Below are 24,888 nucleotides of genomic sequence, written 5' to 3'. Positions count from 1 at the left end.
AAAACTGGGAATTTCTGGAGCTCTGAGCAACCCTGTCTCTGCGATTTTCCCCCTCACAAACAGGAGATTGTTCTGGAGGTCACAGACACCCCAAATGCTTCTACTGCAAGAGGGTTTCACTTTGGAATTCGATGTTTTCACCTTTCCTGTATTCCTGCCATTCTTACTCTCATTTTCTAACCAAAACATACTGAGATTCTGGTGTCATTCCTGAGGAAAAACCCCACAAGTCACCCAATGTTTATTTTATTGCCTGGGCAAGCAGGCAGAGCTGAGTGGTTAAAATAAAATCAAGACAAATTTGAGCTCTCTGCTCCCTGCTGACGCCCTGGGAGAGTGACAACCCCACAAGGAGCTGAAGGATGAAGTCAAAGCCACTGGGAGATGGGGAGAGGAAAAACCTGATCACTCCCAAAGGCTTTTTCTCATCAAACAAAGCCAGCTCACAAAGGGCTGGTGAGGAGAGGAAATGCTGCATTTTCTCCTCTGCTCTCAGCCTGCCTTCCTCCCACACAACCCACAGGAGGAAAAAACACCCCAAAATATCAAAACCACCCAGCCCCACTCCTTCATCCTGCAGAGGCAGGCAGCAGAACTTCAGAGAGAAACCAGAAGAGAGCAGCACAGAATGGTTCCTCCTTTTGCCCCTGGGCAGGCAGCCCCTGCAGCCACAGTCAATGGTTTTTATTGAGGCCAGGCTGTGCCACTTGGCCAGTTCCCACCCCAGAGCCACAAGAGTCCTTTCAGCTCAGCCCACAGAGCTCCTCTTCTGCTGGGGCACTCGGAATGGCCAGATCTGAGAGGGGAGAAGAGAAAGAAAACATTGATTTAGAGGAAGAGCTGGCTTTGGAAGCACCTGACAGCACTTGAGATGTGCTTCACTTCCCCCCAGCTCCCTCCCCACTGGAAGGAGAGGGACAAAACTAGCAGCTGCCCTTGCAGACTATGCTCAGAGCTGAATTCCTGCTCCTCTTTGTTCCTTCCCTTTCCCTCATGGCTTCTTCCATCCCACCTGGGTGTCTGCTGAGCTGGGGAAGCTCTGAGGGTGGTGAAAAGTGCTTTGTATCCACATTTCCTGGGCTCTGGATCCATCACAGGCAGCTCAGTCCTTGCAGTTTGAACTTGTGCTGTCCCTGACAGGGATGTCCAGCTTCCATTTGCTATTTCTGCAAATTTGTCCACTTTTTTAGGCTAAAAAAGCTCCAATTGTTCATAATGGAAAGATTTTGGTAGGGAAAAAGCTCATCCCATTCCACCCCGGCCATGGGCACCTCCCACTATCCCAGGCTGCTCCAAGCCCTGTCCAACCTGGCCTGGGACCAGGAGCAGGTGCTGCTAAATTAAGATAATTTTTATATTAATCTAAACAAAAGGATGTTCTGCTCTGCCCTCCAGCCTCCACAATCCTCTCCTAAATTCCAAGGGAGAAGTGAGGGAGCAGAACTAGAGCTGCAGATGCCACAGAAGATTTGGGTTTTGGACACGGACTGGGACAGGACAGGGATTTAAAGCATCATTCAAAGTCACTGACAACAGAAATTCTCTCTCATTAAACTGCAAGGAAGAGAGAAAAATCCCCTATTTTTCCACATCAGCTGCTGCAAAGACCTCCACAGTCTCCCAAATTCCTGTGATCTTTAGGAGAGGATTCTGAAGGTCCCTCCCAGCTCTCTGCAGGGTGCTGCCGCTCCCTCAGATCCGATTCCCACAAAAGCCTTCACGCACCTGCCTGGCTGTACTCCACGGATTTCAGGAACAGCCCCGAGGCCGGGGCCATGGCGTAAGAGGGGAAAGCCCGGGCATCCTTCGCCTCCAGCAGCTCCTGGATGTGGTGAGGGGCCAACTTCCCCTGGCCCACGGCCACCAGAGCCCCGACCATCCTCCGCACCTGGGGAAGCACAAGCACAGCAGCCGCTCTGGGAGCTGCCCTCGGGCAGCACATCCTGCTTTCAGTCAGCCAAGAGTGCCCTGACCCCAGGTGTGAAGTGGGGTCAAGCACAGCCTGGACTGCCACCACAGTCCTGCTGTGCCTTTGGCATCAAACACCTCCTCCAGGGAGCGTTTTACCCCTTAGTCCCACCCCAGCAGCCCCAGCCACCCCAAAATCTGCAAGAAAAGCTGGTTTTCCCCTTCCAGCAGGGACTGCAGGGCTGTGCTGACATCCTCAGCCTGCCTGCCACGTGCAGGGGCATCTTCAGATGACCAAAGGTGGTGGGAAAGGAAAATACACAGCAAAATGACCAAATTTCCTTTAATTATTCCCTCCCTAAAACGAAAAACATTTAAAAAGTCTTTAAATCATCTCCAGCTGCACCGAAGTGCCCTGGAGCAAGTGCTGTCCTGGCCTGTGGGGAGGAGCTGAGCTCAGGGTGGTCGTTTCAGAAACAGCAGCACTGAGGCAGCTCCTGGGCTCCCTGCAGGCCCCTCAAGCACCAGCAGTGCTGATCTCACCTGCGGCTGTGCTGGAGCTTGGCTTTGTTTGGCTTTTCTCTCAGAAAAGCCAAAAAGGGGAAAAAAATTCCCCCAGGAAGGGCAGCCCAGCAGCAATGTGAGATTGCAGAGCTTCTCAGCCCTCCCTCTGCTGTGGCAGCTTCCCCTCCCACCCTCCCTGCACAGAGATTCTGGAGCTGCTGGGTGGGCAGAGAGCTCACACTCAGTGCTCACCTTGCTCTCCTCAGCATCCTCCTGGCTAAACAAAAAATCCCTCCTGGCTAAAAAAAATCCTTCTGGCTAAAAAAAAAATCCCTCCTGGCTAAAAAAATCCCTCCTGGATCCTCGGGAGCTGCTCCCTGAGGGCCAAGACTTGGGGCTGCCAACGCCGCCTGCACTCCAAACGTGGTTCTTTGTCCCTAATCCTCCACTTCTAACTCTCCATTTCCAATTTTCCATCCTGAATTCTCCATCCCCAATTCTCCACCTCTGATCCTCCATCCACAACTCTCCATCTTAAATTCTCCACCTCCAAATCTCTATCCTCAATTCATTTCCAATTCTCATCCCCAATTCTCCATCCTCAGTTCTCCATCCCCAATTCTCATCCCAAATTCTCTGTCCCAAATTCTCTACCTCCAATCCTCCATTTCAATTCTCATCCCCAATTCTCCATCCCCAATTCCCCATCCCCAATTCCCCATCCCCAATTCTGCACCCCCAACTCTCCACCCTCACCTCTCCCTGTGTGGTGCCCGCATCCATCCCTCATTTGGACTTTAACAAACATTCCCTCCATTCATGACCTTTCCAAACTCTCCAAAATCCTTCCTGCAGTGCTGGAATGAATCCCTGGGCTGAGTCTGTGACTCAGTAATTTTAAAAAAAGGATAAACCAAAGCCCACTGAGCAACATGGCTGTGCTTATCCCTTAAAAAAGGTTCAAAACTCCAAGGTGTTTTTATCCAGAGGGAAATTCTGGGATCTTGGAGTGCCCAGAACTTCTCTCCAAGCAGCTCAAATCCTCCTGCTTTGTTATTTTATCCACCCTCACTAGAGGTCATTGCATGCCACCACTTCGGCTTTGATGCCTCCACACATGGAATTGGCCAGAAAAAAGCAGATTTATGGCTCTCATCCCAAATACCCACAGGCTTGGTGCCTCCACATTTAAAAAAAATACCCACATTCAACTTTTGGGGTGATTTCACCTTTTCCTCCAAGAAAAACTCCCAGGTTGAGGTGAGATCAGGGGTTCAGGTGTGGAATGGAGGGAAAAAGGGAAAAAGGTTGAGGTGCTCAAACCCCATTCCTGCCCCAGCATCACCTGAGGTGAGTATCAGCAATTCCTGCTCCCTCTGCAGTGCCACTAGTTGGAATTTCCCTTCTCATTTTTCCCCTTTTAAAGCTCTAAATGGTTAAATTTTGATAGTAATAATTATAACAATATTAATATTTTAACATTTAACATTAAAATATTAAAATTATTAAAATAATTGAACTATTATTATTACTATTAAAATTTAAAATACTAAAAGCACTATTTTCTTGTCACCTTGGCACCAAATCCCTGCCCATCAAGCCCTCCTCAAATTTGTTGTCCTTTCCTTGCTCCCCTGCCAGAGCTTCAGAGCTTTGCTTGGCACTGGATAAAAACCCACAAATTTGGGTTGTCAAAACATCAAAACAATTAAAAAATAGCTGCTTGCTGCTCCCACAAAACACCCCCTCTCCTCCAAAAAATAAACCTTCTCCTGCCTCTTCCCTGCTCCAGGGCCAGGAGAGCTGGGAATAATTCCTGAATTTGGGAAGAGCTGAGGGCACAGCAAACCCCCAGGGGAATAATTTGGAATTATTTACAAGAGAATCCAGGGGAGTTTCATGGCAGAGGGAGAATTCCTGCAGTTTGTGCAGAAAAAAAAAGCCTTTTTTTCCCCACCAAAAAATAGGCAAGAAGTGAAATTCCAGGCAGCTCTTCTTAAGCTTGAATCCACTGAGCTGAGCAAGAACATTAAAGAGAAGTTTTACCACTGCAAGGGCAGAGATGTGGCAAACACCATTTTCCCATCCTCTCACATGATTTTGTGAGGGTTTTAGGCACAAATTTAGGAAATTTTTGGTTTAATGGATTGAATGAAGAGCCCAGATCCTCATGCTGCTGATTCCAGGTCCCTGTGTCCCACAACTGGAACATTGCTCAAATAATCAATTTTTAGAGTGGCAGCACTAAAATTTGGGTCTTGCAGCAGCTCCAGACAGTACCTGTCGGTAAAGGAAGGCTCTGCCCTTGACCTTCACCTCCCAGAACTCCAGTCCCCTAAAAAATAGCAAAAAAAAAAATCATTTAAGTCAAATTTCAAGTGGTTTTTAACACACAAGTCACAGGTGAATGAGAGTAATTAACCTGCAGTGCCCCAATTAAGCTGAAGCAGCACCTGGGACACCTGACAGCTCCTTTGCTGGGACACAATTCTTTCCTAAAAATGGAAAAAAAATCTGATATTCCTATTAAATATCTAAAAACCCACAGACAAATAGTGTCACACATCAGAGAGGTCCACACAGGAATGAGCAGTGCCTGCATCCCAAAATTCCACCCTCCCCAGTTAATGAAGGGAACAATAAGAGAGACACTGAAAAGTCAGTGGAGGGAGCAGCCCCAAGATGCTTTTCCCCAGATTTGTGGGTAAACCCCTGATTTTGGACATCCCTGGTGTGAAAGTTGGCAGCTCCTGCAGCCAGCTGGGAAAATGGAGAACTGGGGATTGGGGATGGGGAATTGGAATCGGGGAGTTTGGGGAGGAGAATTTGGGATGGAGAATTGGAAGTGAATTGGGGATGGGGAACTGGAAAGGGAGAACTGGAATGAGAAATGCAGAGTTTGGGGTGGAGGATTTGGGATGGAGATTTGGGGGTGGGGAATTGGGGATGGAGATTGGAGATGGAGAATTGGAAATGAACTGAGGATGGAGAATTGGGGATGGAGAATTAGAAATGGAATTGGAAACAGAGAATTGGAAATGGAGAATTGGGGATGGAGATTGGAAATTAATTTGGGATGGAGAATTGGAAATGAGGAGTTTCCATCACTTCCATCCAATCAAATGCCCCTCACACTGAGGCCGTGGCTCAACTCAGATCTGCTGCTTGGCTTAGAAGACATTCTTTCCCCAAAGGGCCAAATTCCCTCTCTCTCCAAACTGCATCCACCTCCTTTATCCCAGATTTTCCTGCCCCTGTTGCATTAAAATCCAGTAAGCTCCACAAGAAAGGTCAAAATCCTACAGAAACAAATCCTGTAGGCTTTGAATGAGAACAACCCCCTTTTTTTTTTCAAATGGGAAACGTTGATTTTCCTGTCAATCTCACGGATGAAAAAATTCCTGTGTTTTTTTCCAGCTGGCAGCAGAACCCAGCACCTTGCAGCGAATAAAAGATGCCAGGTGACAGAGTGGGCACATCCTGAGCATTCCAAAGCATTTTTGGGACACTCCACTCCCCTTCCAGTGTTGCTCAGCAACTGGGAGTGATGGGAGGAATGGTTTCCATGCTCAGACAAGCGGTCAATTCAGAAAGGAAGGGGAGAACTGGGAAGAAAAGCTGCTTTATGTGACACAGAAATGCAGTTTATCCTTCCGTGATTCCTCCTTTGAGACAGAAATGAGGCTGAAAAAAAAAAAAGTTAGAAATTCTGTTTATGAGCTCTTTCCCCAAAACTCTTTAGGAACAGTTCATTCTCCTCCTGCAGTGAAAAAAATCAAAGTATTTGAGGAATATTTGCTGTTTTATTTGCAGCCCCATCACTGCAAATGTTCTCACAGGGAGATTTTTACAGATTAAAAGGAACCAGGACACTGTAATTTAAAGAAAACCTGAAAAAATAAAGGAATAAAAGAGCCCTCACAACATTTAAATGTGACACAAAGCCCCAAACCCTACAATTTTTTCCCCTAAATTATGATTGTGGTTATTACCAAAGCATTCTAATGTTCCTCAGAGCCATCCCCTGCAGCCTAAACACTCCTTAAAAGTGAATTTATATCAATAAATTATAAAAATGACTCACTAGAAAACACAGGTCTGGCTTCATGCGTCACCAAAACCAAAAATATCCCAGCAAGAAGGAGCTTGGTGGGGTTTTTTCCCATTTTTTTAGGGTTGCTTCCTCTCTCTGAGCTGCTCCTGGCCTCATGTGGGATGGGATTGTGCTGCAAATTATGCAAAGAATGGCAATTTCCCTGTTTTCCATTAAAACTGAGGAATTAAAAAGCTTTTTAAATCTCAAATGAGCGAACTGGGCTGGATTTGAAGGTCCACAAGGTGATTTCCAGGGGAGCTCAGGGCTCTGTCGCTTCCTGAAGGACAAAAAATTCCTGTGGATGCGGAATTTCCCGGTCCCCTGTGGCACTGAGCATCCTCCTTTCCCCATGGGAACGGCGGCTTTTAGCTCCAAGAAATGGGAAACTTTTCCAACTGCCCATTCCCACCTGGAATTCCTCAAATTTCCTGAATTACCTCTGTGTTTTGGCAACAACACCAGCAGGAAAAGCAGGAATTAGAAAAGATGGAAGGAGCTGGGAGGACCTGGAAGACTGGGAGAACTCAGGGCAAAGAGATCTCTGTGTTTCCCCAAATCCCTTCCAGTTTTGAGCTGAAAAATGGCAAAACAGGAAAGGAGCAGTGTTTGCAAACCACTTTTGAAGTCTGAGGTTTTGGAGCGTGGCTCTTGATGTTCCAGCTCACAAATATCCAAATTTAATAGAGGATCCTTGGGAAAACCACCCCAAAAAAGGGGGGTTTTCCCCAATTAGAAAGCACAAAAATGCAGTTTGAGATGGGTTTGTTTTCCAGCTGAGACACAACAGAGAGAGAACACAAATATTGTCTTCAGGTGATAAATATCCATGATCTTTCTGGGAAAAAAACTCCAGTTTCTGCTTAATTCAGCCACTTAATTTCAATACTTGCAAGACCTGGCTCTGAAAGAACCTGATCCTCAACTCTCTTTTTGTTTATGTAACGATTGAGGCATATTTGATTTCCCTTCATCAGCATCCCCTGGGAAGGCAGTGAGAGTCACTGGTTTGAACTGGGAGGGATCTGCAGCACTGGCCCAGGCCTTGGCTGGCTGGTTTTTCCTCTATTCCCAACTTTTAGGCAGAGAGGGGAAAAACCCCAATCCCTTGGCAGAGGTGGATTTTAGGCACCAGAATGAGTGTAAATAGTGCAAAAACACCTCCCAGGAGCTGCTCCCTGCCAAATTCCACACTCCAGCTTATCCCATCCAGCTTTTCCATGCCCAAACAGCTGGGGCAGCTTCCCTGCCCTCATTCCTGCTCATCTTTTTCTCCCAGGATATTAAGGAACAAAAAGGAGGAGGAATGTCCTGTCCAAGCTGTCACTCAGCAGGACCCTCAGCATGGGGCAAGCAGGAAATCAATTCCCAAAAAAACCCCACTGGAAAAAACGTTTTAGGAACAAGCTGAGCACCTGGGCTGTCACCTGTGCTCGTAGTGGTGGGACAGGAATCCGGGAGAGGGCTGGATTTCCAGCTGGAGCAGGGTCCTGACGGGGCTCTGGAACGCCGACTCGGAGTGGAGCGAGCGGAAGGTGCTGAAGTCGTGGGTTCCCAGCAGGAATTTTGCTGCTTCCCTCATGGCAGGGATGTCCAGTGGGCTGGAATCAAACAGAGAAGGTGGGATCAGGAGGTTGGGAAGGGCTCAAACCCCAGTAAATTAAGCCAGGCTCAAACCCCAAGGAATTACACCAGGCTCAAACCCGGCACACAAATTCCACGCTGAAATGCATTTTCCAGCTCAGAATGGCCCAAACCACAAACCCAGAGGCCAAAATGACCTGAGCTCTGCAGGAATTCAAAGCCCCAGGCTCTTCCCAAACTTTTATCCTGTTGTGCTGCCCAGAACAGCCCCGCTCCATCAACTCCGCCCCAATTCCTGGCTGCCAAGAGAAGCAAAATGCTCTGCAGTGCATCAAAAAGGTGCTGCCAGGTAAGAAAAAACCCCAAATATCAAAGCTTGTGGTGGTTTTCCAATCTTTAGATTTGCAGCAGCCAAAAAGGTGGAATCAGGAAGAAGCAGGAATGGAATGAGTGAGAGACGAAACTGCGGCCAAATCTTCAGATTTCTTAATTTGAAATATTTAGCTCTGTTCAAAATAGAGTTCAGCAAAGGAATTCAACCAGGTTTACTGATGTATTTGCTGATTTTTAGTGTAGTTTTGCAAATTTCTTCTCCTAAGAGAAGCCTCAGCAGGTACATCTGAGTCCTGGCTTAAGGTTTTTACGTTTGACCAGAAATCAAAATGTTTCTGAAGAAAAACAAGATGAGATTTCCCAGCATCATTCCATATTTTTTTTTTTTAACAGGAAAAATAAACTGGATTGTTCAGGAAAAATACCCTGAATTGCAGACTCCTAATCCCTCCACACTGATGGCTCCTAGCTGGAAATTCAGACACCTGCACGAGGTTAATGTGAATTTTGCGGTGTCTGGACTCAAATGCTGCTTCCTAAAGCCTGAAATTAAGACACACTGTGGACATTTCATGTTTATTCAATTTCTGCCATCTCATATTTTTTCTCCCTCTTCCACAGCCCACAGAAAAGAAAGTCAGCACTTTAAAGTAAGGCCTTGTCATCTTCATTCCTCTCCTCAGGCAGCTGAAATGATGATTTTTTTCCATGACCCACAATTGTTATCCCAATAGTGGTGATGGACTGACCACAACTTTTTATAATGCCTAGAAAATATTTATATCAGTACAGCATAAATTAAAAGGGCAATAAATTAATTTCTGGGGTCGGTTTGCTTTTTCTTTTTTTTTCCTCACCGGCTGTTCATCAAGCCCTAAAATCAGATTTTTTTAATGGTACTGGGTTTGTTCTGCTTTCCTTGCAGATAAAAGCTTCAGCTGTTGTGTCTGGGTGGTTACTGTAAGAAAAAAAAGTAAATATTCAGATACCCTGCTTTGTTTTTTGTATTCAGAGCCATTGGCTCTCCTTTTTCAAGCACACAAAGCACTCAGGGCATAGCAAAGGAGATTTTACAGAGGAGATTTTGGGGAAATGAATGATAAAGGAATTCTGCTTTTCTCCCCCATTTTAGGTGTGTCACACCTAAAATTCTGATTTCATTTCTGCAGCACGTGGGGATGGGCAAAAGGAAGGAAGGAAAGGAAACTCAAGGAAAATGCTCATCCCTCCCATGGGCAGGGACACAAAACCCCTGCTGGATTCAGGGTTTCAGCAGAGCCAGCTGTGCTCAGCACAGGTGAGACAGAAAGAGCTTGGAGCTGGGACCTCTCAGGGAATGGAACTCCAGGAATTTCCTCCTCAAAATGTTGTCAATAGGAATGGGCAATGAGGTCTTACAAGTGGGAATTATCCCCACAAAAACCCAGCCTGATGTGGAATCTCAGGATTGCTGAGGCTGGAAAATCCCTCCAGGATCCGAGTCCAGCCTGTGACCAATCCCCACCTCGTCCCCAGCTCAGAGCTCCGAGGATTCCTGGGACACCTCCAGGGATGGGCACTCCAAACCTCCCTGGACAGCAATTCCCGTGTTCAACAACCCTTCCATGGGGAAATTCCTCCTGATGTCCAGCTTAAACCTCTGCTAGGACAGCTTGAGACCATTCCCTCTTATCCTGGCCCTGCTCCCTGTCCCAGAGCCCAACCTGGGGCTGTCCCCTCCTGTCAGGGACTTGTGCAGAGCCAGAAAATCCCCTCTGATCCCCCCTTTTTTCCCCCACCAGCCCGTCCCCACAGCACTGAATCCCTAATTTTCCTGGCTGAGGTGTCTCCCCAGGGAGATGGACTCACCCTCCTGCAGGAGCCCAGCAGAGATCCCGCTCGAACACTGGGATTTGGGAGTAGTGGGCACAGCCCAGCAGCAGCCGGTACAGGTAGGTCCTGGAGAGGGCACAGAAACGGGCGTGGAAGGTACTGGGCACTCGCTGGGCACTGAGGATGCTGTGGGACAGAGGGGACAGGTGACAGGGACACAAATTCCAAAGCTTTTCCATCGTCACCGCACGGATGGGAGCTGGAATGCGCAGTGGGAGAAACCACACGTAGGATTGATGGGATATCACAGAACTGTGGAATGTTTGGGTGAAAGGACATTAAAGGGACATTGAAGATCATCATTCCACCCCTGCCATGAGCAGGGACCTTCCACCATCCCAGGGTGCTCCAAGCTGGCTTTGGACACTTCCAGGGGTCCAGGGGCAGCCACAGCTTCTCTGGGAATTCCATCCCAGGGCCTTGCCATCCTCACATGGAAGGATTCCTTCCCAGGATCCCATCTAAAGCCACTCTTTGGAAGTTTGAAGCCATTCCCCCTTGTCCTGTCACCACAGTCCCTGAGGAAACATCTCTCCTGAGGGTGATGCAACACCTGGGGACAATTTCCCCTCCTGCTTTCACAGATCCTGAACAGAGAGGGAAGAATTCCTAGGAGCAGCCCCCTCTGCTCACACCCCAAGGGAGCTCCTACAGCACATGGAGATGGTTTAAAGGAGGTCACTTCCCTGTCACCTCCCCTCAGCACCTCCAGGGCTTTGTGCAGCCAGGAAAATCGAGGTGAACCCCAACATCAGCGAGGTGGGGTGTGAGTGAGCCCAGCAGAGCCCTCTCATCCCACAGGTGATTTATCAAAATACGGATATGATCGAGTATCAGTATCCAACTATACTGGACAAAGACTCTTTAACCAATTGGGGTTACAGAGTGTGTGTTTATTGGCAGTGCTGGGCTGATGGGCAGGGCCACCCCTTCATTCACACGGCCCTGAGTACAGGTGAATACAGGCTTTTTATTTACTGAGATATTGAATACAAATACATATTCATAACCCAGTTACCACCCACTCTCTGCTTCTGATGCTAATTAGAAAAAAAGCAATCAAGCATGTGTAGTTTGTCCTTCGAAATGGGTCGGTGGTCTTTTTATGAGTAGGGGTCATGGGAGGGAGGAAGGGATATGGCTCTTCCTCATTCTGACCTTTCTACCTTTTCAATCCAAAGTGACAAATGAATCCCTGGCCATGTTCCTAGTTTAATGTTTCCTACTGGTTTCTGGTTTGCAATTGTCTTATGTTCTTGAAGTTCCTTACAAGATTTTACATTTCTAATTACAAGCCCAGCTGAACAAACATAAGGTTAAAAAAACAATTAGTTATTGGCTAGTGATTAGCTCCTAATTCTAGTAGTGCCTCTCTATTAAATTTAACAAGGATTAGTTTTTTTAGATTTAACAAAAATTAGTTTTAATTAAGGCTTTAGCTTTTCTAGTATCTTAAATTTTTCAAAATTTATGCTTTACAGGGACAGCCCCAAAAGCCATTCCCTGCACATGTCCACTCATCTCCCTGATCCTGAGCTTCCCAGGCAGCTCAGCTTCCCTGTTTTCTTCTACAGCAGCAGGGAGAAAGTTCCCTGTTTCACCAAAGCAAAAACCACCATCACACATAGCCTGGGATCCAGAAAGGAGAGCACAGAGGCTGTCAGACAAAATTCTCCCTGTCAAGGAAGGAAATGGAGCTTCCCTGAGTTCCTGCACCTCTCCCAGAGTGTTCTCATGTGACTCTGCCTTATCTCAAAGTTCTGCTGCTCCCCATCCTGCAGAAAAAATCCAGCAGGGAGTCCCTGTCTAGAGCCACAACCCCTGCAGGTGCTGCTTTAGAGACCTCTCCTTAGAAGGGAGTTTTTCTCCTGCTGTTTTGCCTTCCTGCCTTTGGAATTTAGTGAAGAGAAAGGAGCCAGGACAGTCAAAAAACCAGGACAGATTTGGGACCACAAATGTCTTTATTTACTTTAAAGAAGGTTGGTGCTCGGGGGATTTTTGCCAGCTCAAGTGCCTCTGGCTCACAGCCCTACCCGGGCTCAAACCACAGCGGGAGAAATGAAAGCTGAGCCACAAAGATTTGCAAAAACAAGCCCAGGAATTGCTCCACTGCTATAAACCACCAGGAGAAATGCAAACTCCATCCTCCAGGCCTGCAGTGGGGTTTGAAGCCAGGACCTCCAGCCTCCTCTAAACACAGTGATAAAATTATTACATTTATTTCCCTCTGTCTGCATGTCTCCACAAGCACACAGTCTGTCTCGAGCTTCTTCTGTTAACACTTGTGTGGTTTTTATTAAATAACCATCCTTTCAGAAAGATTCTTTCAGAGGAGCCTATTTCTGCTCACATAATTCCTCAGTGCAGGCAGCTTTTCCTGTTGCAATTGTTTCTTTTAGCCAGGAATGGTTTTCCAGATTTTTCTCCAGCAGCTGCATTTGAGACCTTGCTGAGATTCCATTTTTAAAAGTGGGTGAATAATGGTAAATAAAGAACTGTGGTATTTTTTACCTTTCCAACAGAGCAAAGATTTTGAGACGAAAGGGGAAAAAAAAGCCCAAAGACATTTAACTAGAAATGGCAATGTATGAGACAAAAAATCATCCTGCTCTCTCCACAGACAACAGCACATAAAAGCCAATTTGCAGGAGGTGGGAGGAATCCCAACTCTGCCTTGTCACTCAGACAACTTTTACTGTGTGGTTACAAAACCACAGGAGGTGTGAGACTCCTACACTGCCAGTCCCACTGCAAGGACAGCAGAGTCCTCCTAAAATGACTCCAACTCTGAAACATGCTCTCATTTTTGGGGGATGGGATCCTTTCAAATGTGTTTTTAAGTTGAAGAGACAGAGCAGTGACCATAAAGAGGGTTTTTACTCAGCCAGCCTGGAATTCTGTTTCCCTTCCAAACTCCATCCACAACAATGTGTTCTCACAAAGATCCCTCTCTCCTTCAGCCCCTGCTCACAACCACATCAAAGTTCAGAGTTTTCAGCATGAGCAGAGAATTCCTCCTCCTGGCACAGGGATTTTTCCAGAGGGAGGGATGAGGGCTGAGGACGTGCAGGCTCAGGCCTGTCACCCTCTGCTTAATGGGAAGCAGATGAAGCAATTTTGGGAAGGTTCAGCCTTGGGGAGAAGGAAAAGCTGATAGAACACAGCTCTGCTCCGTTCATCATATCGCTCCCTCAAAGGTACCTGGAAGGCCTCAGAGAGAAACAGAACTTTCCCCACTGAGATCCCAGTCCTGGCTCGTTCTGGAGATGCTCTCTGGCTCAGAGCTTCCTCCAGCAGCAAATCTGGCTGTTCTTGGATTGGTCAGTGCTGCTATCCCAAACCTGGCTGTGATTGTGGATCTTCTGATGACCCATCAGCACTTTTAGCTCTCTAGGACAGCTTATTCCATTAAAACTTGAAAGTACAACTTAATTCCAGGCCTAAATTCAGGGAAGAAGGACTGAGATTCAGTGGCTGGTGACATAACAAACTGATCACTTCAGTGGAACCCTCTGGCTGTAAAATCAGCTCCTAAACTGTTTTTCAGGAAGGAAACCAGAACTCTGACCCAACTCCATGTCCTCTGTGACTGCTACAACATCCAGAAAAGGGTTTGGACTTCCAGGTCCTGACCTGGTTTTCAGTCTGAGCAAAATGAACAACCCGAAAAACCCTGCATAAATTCTATTTGAAGATTTTATTTTTTTAATTGTGGAAAAAAAATTGCCTCCAGCCCCACCCCACAGCAGCTGCTTTAGTGTCTTTCCACCCATGTCCATTTTCCAGGGAAAATGAAATCTGTCAAGAGACAGGAACTCACAGCTTGAGAGAGGGAATTTGCTCTGTGGCCTCTCACTGCAGGGGAATTGAACTGCTGCTTGAAGAGAAACTGGATTTGGAAGTGCCAAGCTGTCAATCCTCTGTTACCCTGCTCATATCCCACCTCAGGATTGGGATGTAGGGCCTGCCCTGTCCCTAGGCTCTGTTGGAAAAGCAGGGAAGTCAGAGCTGGCTTTTCTTACAGTTACCCACTTTGCTTTAAGACCCAACCAACTCTGCAAATGTGTCCTGCAGCAGCACCTGAGCTGACATGGACAGCCAGGAGATTGTCAGGATCAAAGGGAAAAGCCAGGGTGGCCTCACGATGTCCCCAGAACCGTCTGGGGACTGCCAAAGGAACTGCAAACACTGGGAAAGAGGGCAGGTAAAACAAGACAACCGACAGGCAGGAACTTTGTGCCTGCAGATGTGAGGCTCTCCCAGCGCCTTCCTGAGCTGACATTCCAGGGATTTCCCTTCCTCTTCCCCTCCAGCCTCTGCTGGCTTGCCTGGAGCTAAGGGAATGCAGCTGCTGCACTGCAGATCCCCCAGACAAAACCGCATTTCAATAAATGCAAAGCACCACTGCAGAAATGCTGCAGGAAAACACGGGGAAAGCCCATCCCGAGGCCAGGAGTGCAATTCCTGCATGGGATCCCAGTCACAGCATCCCTCCCACACCAACAAATTCCAGGCCAGCAGTGCCTCACCACACTCCTGGCCACTGGGAATTTGTCCCCTGGAGCCACTGGACGTGATCAGCCCAGCAGCTGATCCTGCTGCTTGCATCACCCAGGAAGGGCTGATCCCTGCAGCCCATCCCGGATTCCTACAGGGTCAGGAGAAGGTCTGGAGCCAGCTGGGCAGAGAATTCCTCATTCCTGGCAGAGAGCAACACCTCCATCCACCCCTTCCTTCCTCAGACCCCAAATTGCTGGAGCCCCTGCCTGTTCAGAACTGGATTTGAGGTTCCTCAAGCTCTGGAGAAGTGGAATCCCCACTGCCAAAGCCAAGAGGAGATGCAAGGCTGATGTCAGGCTCCAAATCCCAGGCCTGGCTCTGTCAGCCTTTAGGCCAGGCCTTGTTTCACAAAGGAGAGATAAGGAAATAAAGCAGGGAGTGGACTTCTCAGTCATGCTGCTGTTCTCACAACAGCCCAGATTTGGCTTTTAGCCCCAAAGTTCCAATTTTTTCACTCCATCTACACTTGAACCATAAAAATGAACCTGTGGGGAAAGACACACAAAGTGACAGCTGACAGAGAGCTTGGGAAGAAAAGCAAAGAATGTGAAATTCTGCCCATCTTTTGAAACTTTCATGAGGTGTGGTAATTATTTCTGTAACTGAGGCAGAAACTGCTGATTTCATGATCATTTCCTGGGTTTGATGCATAAATAAATTCTCCAAGGAGCAATAACTGAGAGCTGACACATTCATGGCAACTCTGAGGATCCAGCCTTTGCGTGGTGACACCAAACTGCCACAACTCCTCTTTTTTAGGGGAAAATACATCTTGTGCATGAAGACATCACTTCTGCATCTTCTCCTTCCCCCAAAAAAGCCAAAAGAAAGGATTTTTGCCTCTCCACCAACTCACCGGATGGGCTCAGGCCTGAGGTGGTAGTTGAGCCCCTGGACAAGCTGCTTGCCAGTGAAGGCTGCCTTGCCTGGAGCCCTCTGGATGTCCAGGTGGGCAGCGTTGGCCAGCGCGTGGACGCCGGTGTCCGTCCGGCTGGAGATGTGGAACTTGATGGGAGCGCTGGGCCTCAGCTTCTGTGCTGCCTCCTGGAACCAACAGAAGGGGAAACTCAGCAACAACTCAGCAAAAACATTCTCCTCCTGGCCAACCACACCTCTGTGTTGCTCCCAGAGGAGTTTGGAGTTACTGTGGGTTGAAAAGAAGTGATGGAGAAGAGGCCATTTGAGGGAATTTCTCCTAAAATCAGTGGTTTCTCAGCTTCTGCCCTGAAATCAACTCACACAGAGCATCCAAAATGCCATGAGAGCTTCCCTAGGTGCACAAAATAAAGTCAAAACTAACTACTCATCTCACTATCCTCTGCTTTGTGTCACATGAGCTTCCTTAAGTGCACAAAACCAAGTGAAAAAATATTCATCTCTTTACCCTCTGCTTTGTGTCATTGGGTGAGGGGGAAAATACACAGAGGATCACCCATTTCAGCTCATTTCAACCCAAACCTCAGGCCCTCAGACAGAAAATCCAGTGAAAATTACTATAGGGAATAAGTGAAACATCTGAAAGGGTGAAAAACCACAAAAGAAGGCAGAAAACCAGAGGAATGACTCAAAATTTCCTTCTCCTTCCCATCCCCACTCCCGAGCACTGAACCCAGCAGTTTTTATTGCATTTTAATTTGGTACAAGAGTAAATAAAGTTTGAATTGCTGACTCACAAATACCTTCCAGACTCCTTTTGGAGCCATCAGGGTTCTGGGCTCTCTGAAATGTTCCATGAAAATGCACAGGGAGGAAGAGAAAGATGTAACCAAGCTGCAGGGAGAGGCCTGGGAAATAGAACCAAACTGATTTTTCCCTTCCTAATCCTTCCATTTGGAGTTCACATGTGGTTACAATTAACAGTGAAAAAACCTTTATTTATCACCCTCAAGCAGAGAGGAATGAAATCGTTTCCTGCAGCAGGCTTTGGCTTGTGCCTCAGCAATTTGTCTGAGAGCAGGAGCTGATTTTTAAGAGCAAAGTTTCTCCAGAGATGTTTAGGTTTTGCAGGCTCCTCCTTCCCTCTCTCCACCCTTTTCTCCCCCTCTTTCCTCAGAAGACAAAAAGCAGCCAGTGGAAACAAGAGTTGAGTGAGACAGCGGGACAGAACATAGAAAACATCCTCTTTTTTTTGGCTCCAGGCTTGGGTGCAGCACTGCTTTGGATCCCTCAGTGCATCCCAACTCCATGTGGATAATCAGGAACCAAGCTGGATCATCAGAACACTGCATTTCTCCACTGGAAACCAGAGTGGAGAGGAAAAGAGGAGCAGAGTCTCAAGTAAATCTGGTTATTTCCCCTGTTCAGCTCAGCCAGCAAATCCACAAAGGTGCAGGACTGGGGATTTTCTTTCCACAAATGGGATTTTCACAGCTGCCATTCTCCATCAGATTTTTCCCACCTTTCTGAGCATCCAAAGGAGGAATGTGACCATCAATGCCACCAAGTAAATCTCACTTTGTGGAGCTCAAAACTTTGTGATTTTTCCTCCAGCACAACAGGCACCCAAAAATACCCCGATAATATTTTACTAACTGCTGCCTCCAGCTTGAATTTTAATATTTCACTTCTTTTGGATGGGATATAATCTCCTGAGAGTTTCTGAAGTGCTGAACTTCTCTTTGCAGGCAGCTAAGAAATAACCCCTTCACCTTTGCAAATATCTCCTATCTGAATATCCAAAGTCCTTTGAGCACTGAAGGTTTCCTCCTCTCATTCCTGTGTACTTTAATCTCTTAATATCTCCCACCCTGAATTTCAAAAAAGGTGCATTATTTACATGCAGGAATTGCTTGGATAGGGACCAGTTTTTTCAGCCCTTGCAGCAAAAACAAGCCCTTAAAACAGGCAGGGCTTTCATCTGAGGATCTCCAAAGTCTTCAGTGCTGTAAATCCAGATCCCCATCCTGTTTGGGATCATCTGGTTCCCAGGGGGAAACTGAAGCAGGAGTTCAGCATTTCACCCAGCTAAAAAGAAATGAAGAAGAGAAAGGAATAAAGGAGCTGGGGCTGTCCTGCATGTGCTAAGAGTTCACAGCTCTCTGCTCCCTCCTTTAAGCCACAGGAAACATAATTTTTTTTTTTCTTTAGCAGGTGCTATAAACACTGAAATCTTGGCTTTGGCACCTGCTCACATCTCACCCATCTGCATTCATCCTGATTTTTTTCCACACAGCCACATTCCTGGAGCAGCCAGCAGCATCCCAGAGTGCAAGTTTATCCCTCAGGCATGCCAGGGATGGGGGGAAAGCATTAATTGTGTTTAGCTGCTCTGTCCTGCTAACAGGCTTCGTTCACTGAGCACTTCCATAGCTTGAATTACGCTGGAATTTCCACTGCTGGCTGCCAGAATGATATGGATCCACATTCCAGATTGCTTTTATTGCTCCCAGCTTAGTTTTCCTCTCGTGCTGGAGGGGCAGGAGGAAGAACAGGCCCACTGATGAACATCACCCATGGCAGGGGAGCAAAAGTTCATCCACTTCTCCTCCTGAAGTCTGAATAAAAAATAATAATAAATTTTCCATCAACCTATACAGGCATTGAGAATGTTTTGGAAAAATAAATTTCTCTTCCCCAGAAGCTGCATCGGTCATGGTTTCATCCTTTGGAACAGCTTCAGGCACAGGGGCTGCAGTGCCCTGCCAGGGAGCTGCACAATTTATTAATTACAGTGTTATAATAATTAATAACATGCAAGCTTCTGGTTGCAAGTCATCACAGCCTCCCTGACTCACTGGGTGCTATGTCAGCTGAAACTAATTAAAAATCCAGCTCATTTTCAGTTGGATAGATAATGGAAGTGAATGCCAGGAAGGATATGCTGAGAATGTGGATTTTGTTAGAAGAGAAGGTTTCCACAGCAATCTTTGACATCACTGGAATTATTATCAAAACAGAGGCTGAAGATGACAGTTCTCTTTGTTCGAATTTCTTGCTCTTTTTTTAAAGGCTGTGGGGAAGGAGGTCGTACCAGAGCTGCCTTGCATAGTAAGGAGCTGGTGTTTCTCCTTTCTCTCTTCTCCTGCTCCCTTTTCCTTTCATGAGGAACAATATCTGCCCTTAGCTCAAGGCTGCTGGCCAAAACAGGGTTTTGTGAGGGGAAGATGAGTTTGGGCAACATTTCCCAGCAAATTGGGAAATGGAAGATGGTTCCAGGCTGGCCTGAGAGGGAAGGGAACTCTGTAGATCCCAAGCAGGTGTTTTTTCACCACAAGTAACAGCAAAAGGTGAGATCTTCCTTTACCTTCCTTTTCTAAGAATTGAGACAGAGCCTGAAGCCCTGGATGTTAAAAGTTTCCACAAAGAACTGGAGGGATCCAAATCACAGAGCTCCAACCTCCCCATCAGGGGAAGCAAGGCCTGGGACTTGCTTTGGGCCCAAGTTGGGATTCCCAGTGCTCCAAGACTTGTCTCCGAGAAATAAAGTGTTGCCAGCAAAGCTCACCCCCGTCAAAGAGAGATGAAAAGCTCCTCTAAGTATCTCTGGACTAAAACAAGGCTCCATTTCCTCTGGACAGTCCCAGGGCTGTCTCACAGAGCAGCACCGAGGACTAAAAAGCTAAAAAAGCTTTGCAGTGACACAGGGTGACAAACAGAGCTGTTCAGAAATTCTCCCTCAGCACAAAACCAAGCAGCCCATTCCCATTTCCACGAGACAGATGCTGAAACACCAAGTCTGCACCTCCCAGGTTATTTGCTTGCCTAGAACTGCAAACAAATGGCTGAACATCCTCAGAACATAATAAGGATCTCATTACAGCTTTAATTTTGCCCTTCCCTTCTGTTGCCTTCCTGGCTTTGGGGAAAGCAGTGAAGTTTGAGGCTGCAGAGAAAAGGAGGAAGGAAGAGAAATTCCTGCAGGCCCCAGAAGTTTTCTATTAAAGCTGCTTTAAGGCTCCCCACGTGGTTCCAATAGACACAGCAGTGCCCAGCCTCAATACCACCACATGAAAGCACCGAGCTGGCCTGCAAAGTGCTGATACTGGGAAAAGGCAACACCAAATAAGCTCATGTTTGTCTTTTTCTCCTCTTCTTTCCTCCTCTCATCACCCACTCTACCCATCTGCCTGCTCAGACATCACTGGGATAATGCAGAACAACTGCTGGGCTCACCCCAAGTCCAGAGCCTGGGGCCCTGCATGGCTCAGAGGATGAGATAAATGGGGTAGAAAACCCTTTTGGGTTCTTCTTTCAGACTCTGCACAGTATTTAGACACTTTCTCTGCCACAGTCTTGGGCAAGAAGCCACATGAATACACTCTGAGAACTCTGATTCCAGCTGTAATTCCTTGTACTTTCCTTTGGAGTGTTTGCAGCCAGAATTAATTCTCAGCCCCGTGGGGATGTGCTGGCCGTGTCACTGGGGTGGGACACTGAGGCTGCCCCTGGACAGCTCTGTCCTTCACACCACCAGGGCTGCAGCCAGTGCACAGCAGAGCATCCCAAAGTGCTGCAGTTGGTGTTTTGGGTCAGACAGACTGACCACAAATGGGAGCTCAGTGACAAAATTAATGCCCAGGTGTGCTCTGACCTGCAGAAATCAGCTCAACAACCTCTTATCTTCCCAACAGGCACAAGCTTCATTTTGAACTCCACGATGCTTCCAAGACAAGAGAAGTAATTCAGTTTACTTTTGATTCCTGCCCTGCAGCAGACTCAGCAGCTCAACAGCAGCCTGTAATTAATTCACAGTTTTAATTCACAATTGGATTATGACCCATTTTCTATTTTTTACTCCTAAAAAATGGGTTTTTTACACTCCTGTTCACACTCACTGCCAGCCCAAATAGCACCTGGCGTCCTCAAACCATTCCCAGGTCCAAGGGAATTCCTGGGAGCAGTGCAGGGATAACAGGATCATAACTTTTTTTTTTTTCCCCTGGCATAATAGAACTCCAAAAACAATGGAAGCAGCACAGAACAATGGACATCCTGCTGTGCTTTGTTCTGAAAACCTCTGTCAGGGGCAGACTCCTCTCCTGGGAGCAGACAGCATCCAGCTGCTGAATCCATCAAGGAAGTGGACACGAAGCAGAACTGAGGCAGTTTTAAGGACAAGAGGAGGCAAAGCCACAGCTCCTAACAAAGCTCAGGTGGGCCAGCACCCCAGCAGGGGCTCTCAGAGTCAGTTCTGGCTCAATATAATCTCATTGAAGGGTTCACAACTTTTTAAGGGCAGAATCTGTGTAATGGCATCACTTTAAGTATTTTGTTTTGAACTTGACAGTGTTTAGCACTCTGCCAGTTTTATTGAGTGTCTGTCTCAGTATTTACCCCTGGTAATTTCTGGAGCTGAACAATGTGGCCCTGAAAGCTTCATTTCCATGACAACAGGACTAGCAAGGACCTACCTCCAAATAATTCTGGACTCCAACCAGGGCCTGATCACTCCTGGTCTCCATAACCCCACTGCAGAGCAAAACAAACATGATTTATTGATGTGTGTCAACATTCAGAGACTTGACAGAACCCACCAACAAATCCAGGACTTCCTGGATCTTCCCACAGAACTTGCAGGGTCCAAACACTGAGGAATGGGCAGGAAAAGTTACTGGTTATACAACTTATTAAAATTAAAATTATTAAAATTAAAAGTGGTTATTTTCAAGAAGGGATGTTGGAAATTAAATAAATCTTCAAATGTTCCTCTCTGGACTGGCCCTTGAGAAAGAGGTTGACAGGAGAATAAGGCAGATAAATTAAATTTATTTGGGAGAAAACTATTTCAGGGCCAGGAGTTGATTGCCAGTTGCAGGACAGGACATGGGAATGTCATAAACTGACTAAAAGGCCACAAAGACTGTTTGTGATGAGCTTCCTGCTCTGCCACAGACATCACGGCTGTCCACACAAGCTGTTGAAGGGCTGAGAAACATCCTGGGGCTAAATCCAAACTACTCAGAGGGATTTAGGTCAGACCCCACAGTGACCCAGTGCATGAACTGTGGGGTTTGGCACAGGCTGGGGTTGTGCTGTGACATCCTCAAGATGGGCACAGTTCCATCAGCCGGGGCTGCCCAAGTTCTCCCACACACCTGGAAATGGGAACGGGCACAAATCTGCACGTGGGATGTTGGCAAGGGCTGGGGAAATGCAGCCTTGGGCATCCTGCAGAAAGCACAGCCCAGGGATCGCTTCCCTGCATCTCTGGGGCACTACAAACCACCTTCCCCACAGCCAACACCGCGCTCTGCCCTCCTGTCCCCAGCCTGAGAGAGATCTCCCTTCTTCTCTGCCCGTTCCTGCCTTTTTTCCTCGCTGATTTTATGCCTGTCCTGCCCGAACCATCCCTTCCTTCACACTCCTGTGCCCAGCAAGGTCCAGCTTGCTGCCTGCTCTCACCTGCTCAGCAAGGGATTCATCTCTCACCCGACATTATTCTCATCCATCCCTCATCAAACTCTGCCCTCCCCAAACTCTGTCATCCCAAATTCTGCTCTCCCCAAGCACTGTTCTCACCCATCCCTCCCCAAACACTGTTCTCATCCATTCCTTTCCAAACTCTGCCCTGCCCAAACTCTGCTCTCCCTAATTCTGCTATCCCAAACTCTGCCCTCCCTAATTCTGCTATCCCAAACTCTGCCCTCTCCAAATTCTGCCATTCCAAATTCTGCCCTCTCCAAACTCTGTCCCCAAACTCTGCTCTCCCCAGTTCTGCTCTCCCCAAAACAGTGTTCTCATCCATTCCTCCCCAAACTCTGCTCTCCCAAACTGCTCTCTCCAAATTCTGCCATTCCCAGCTCTGCCCTCTCCAAGCTCTATCCCCAAGCCCTGCTCTCTCCAGATTCTGCCATTCCCAGCTCTGCCCTCTCCAAGCTCTATCCCCAAGCCCTGCTCTCTCCAGATTCTGCCATTCCCAGCTCTGCCCTTTCCAAGCTCTATCCCCAAGCCCTGCTCTCTCCCATCCCCCCAGCGCTGCTCCGCTCGCGGCTCGGGGACAGCGGGGCACGTACCTGTACCTGGTGCCAAAGTACTGAAAGAACACCAGGTACCGGGCAGGGGCACAGACCATGGCTGGGGACAGGGCCCGGGACACAGGCGGGCACGGAGCGGGCCGGGCACGGAGCGGGCCGGGCAGCACCGGCCGGGCAGCACCGCCCCTTCCCCCGCCCGGCACCGCCGCTTCCGCCGCCCGCGGCACGGGGGGAGCGCGGAGCGAGCGGCACCGGGAACCGGGATGGGAACCGGGATGGGATGGGGGGAACCGGGATGGGAACCGGGATGGGATGGGGGGAACCGGGATGGGATGGGGGGAACCGGGATGGGAACCGGGATGGGATGGGGGGAACCGGGATGGGAACCGGGATGGGATGGGATGGGATGGGATGGGCACCGGGATGGGATGGGAGGAACCGGGATGGGATGTGCTGCTGGGAGATGGGATGTTGAGCAAACATCAAACCCCTCTGGAACCCTGTGATTCACTTTGGATGCTCCTCAGCTCTCCAGCTGTGCTGCCTGCAACTCAGACGGATGAAAGAAAATAATAACAATAACAATAATAATGTCTTGATTTGAGCTAAGAAAACACATAAAGCAGGGACCACAAGAGGCTGTGTTACTTTTGGGGGGTGGCTCACTGCTTTCCCTGCCTTCCTCAGGCCTGATAACTGATTGTTATCGATAACTGATCACTCACTGCTGGCATTTCCGCAGTTTCTAATGGGAATTGATCCTTCAGGCCCTTCCCAGAGCATCAGTTAGGTGCCAGTTGTCCCCTCAGTCAGATGAGAATGGCCAAAAATGCAAAGATTAGGACAGGAATGCAGCTCCCATGGACAAAAATTGGTTTATGGGGATGGCTATCTGTGTCCAGACTGGGGCCTCCAGCACAAGGAGGATGTGGAGCTGCTGGAGCAAGTCCAGAGGGAGCCATGGAGATGCTCCAAGGGCTGGATCAGGCTGGGAATGTTAAAAACCTGGAGAAGAGAAGCTCCAGAGAGCTCTCAGAACACCTTGCAGGGCCTGAAGGGGCTCCAGGAGAGCTGGAGAGGGACTGGGGACAAGGGACAGAGGGACAGGACACAGGGAATGGCTTCCCACTGCCAGAGGTCAGGGCTGGATGGGATATTGGGAAGGAATTTCTGGCTGGAAGATTAGGGAGGCCTTGGCATGGATTTCCCAGAGAAGCTGTGGCTGCCCCTGGATCCCTGGAAGTGTCTAGGGCCAGGTTGGAGCACCCTGGGATGGTGGAAGGGCCTGTCTGTGGCAGGGGGTGGGAACGGAATGATTTTTAAAGCTCCTTCCAACCCAAATCCTGCCAGCACTGGTGTTCCAGGCAATCCCAATCCATCTAGTTCAGCCTGGAAAGATGTGTAAATAACAGCTGAGAGGAAATAACAGCTCCAGGGACAAAAATAAACCAAGTAATGGTAAAACACAAAGGCTGCAGATGTTCTCAATGCCTGTGATCTGTATTTAAAACTCTTTCTACTGAACTGCAGTATCTGGATGGGCAAGAACCTCAAACCAGCACAAACTCATTGGTAAAACAGGGAGAGAAAAATCCCTGAGAGAAAAATTCCCCTCATGCAAGTCTGAGATCTGTTTAGAATGGCAAAATCCAGGCAGCTTTCAGGCCACACAATGGCAGCCAGACTCTGTTAGAATGAAAGTGATGAATCTCAGCTTTGGAGATTTTGGATTTCTAATCCCTGGCCTTGGGCAGGCAGGAGCAGCCACTCGCTTCCATCCCTGCTGATGAAGCCTTGGGATTTCAGCTTTTCTGTTTTCCATGGATTTGTAACCCTGCAGCTCTTCAGTGCAGAACTCTACACTCCACACACAGTGTGAGCTGCTGCATTCCCATTTTGGGCAGACACAACAATTCCTCTCCGGGCCTGGGAATCAAGGACACCTCACTGCCCCAGGCCTGAGAGATGGAAACAAAAGTGAGTTGGGGGCAGCAAACCTGGGGTAAATTCCTTCATTACCTGAAGCTGGAATTGGAGGATTAACCCCCAATCTGCAAATGGACCCAACTTATAAAAGGATAAAAACCCATGAGCTGTGGTCCATTTTGGGTGGTTTTGTCT

The 24,888-nt window shown here is 47.9% G+C and overlaps 1 protein-coding gene across 2 annotated transcripts; it reads right to left on the bottom strand.

Annotated features, from left to right (window-relative positions):
* Positions 1-218: 218 nt before the first annotated feature.
* PUSL1 (pseudouridine synthase like 1) lies at positions 219-22,948 on the bottom strand. 2 transcript variants are annotated; one of them, XM_058855258.1, is made up of 9 exons: positions 22,807-22,948; positions 21,205-21,262; positions 15,711-15,898; positions 10,271-10,420; positions 7,933-8,106; positions 4,693-4,747; positions 1,726-1,888; positions 1,013-1,166; positions 219-796 (listed from the first exon to the last, which is right to left on the bottom strand). In XM_058855258.1, the coding sequence occupies exons 1-9, from the start codon at positions 22,863-22,865 to the stop codon at positions 685-687; spliced, it is 1,113 nt and encodes a 370-aa protein (XP_058711241.1). In that variant the 5' UTR covers positions 22,866-22,948; the 3' UTR covers positions 219-684. The 2 variants fall into 2 exon arrangements, with proteins under 2 accessions (XP_058711241.1, XP_058711242.1); XM_058855259.1 differs by lacking the exon at positions 1,013-1,166 and having other exon boundaries at positions 232-796.
* Positions 22,949-24,888: the final 1,940 nt, after the last annotated feature.

Source organism: Poecile atricapillus, chromosome 22, assembly GCF_030490865.1.
Source record: "Poecile atricapillus isolate bPoeAtr1 chromosome 22, bPoeAtr1.hap1, whole genome shotgun sequence".
In the NCBI taxonomy this organism is placed as follows: Eukaryota; Metazoa; Chordata; class Aves; order Passeriformes; family Paridae; genus Poecile; species Poecile atricapillus.
This window is presented reverse-complemented; position numbering and strand designations above follow the sequence as displayed.

What these genes read in the sequence shown, in the direction of transcription:
- PUSL1 (XM_058855258.1), bottom strand. Translation starts at nt 22,865, where the DNA reads ATGGTCTGTGCCCCTGCCCGGTACCTGGTGTTCTTTCAGTACTTTGGC. An exon ending in TACTTTGGCACCAGGTACAG is followed by an intron (nt 21,263 to 22,806) that starts GTACGTGCCCCG and finishes TTTGCTCTGCAG; the next exon opens with TGGGGTTATGGAGACCAGGA. An exon ending in GAGCCTTCCTTTACCGACAG is followed by an intron (nt 1,889 to 4,692) that starts GTACTGTCTGGA and finishes GTGCTTCCCCAG; the next exon opens with GTGCGGAGGATGGTCGGGGC.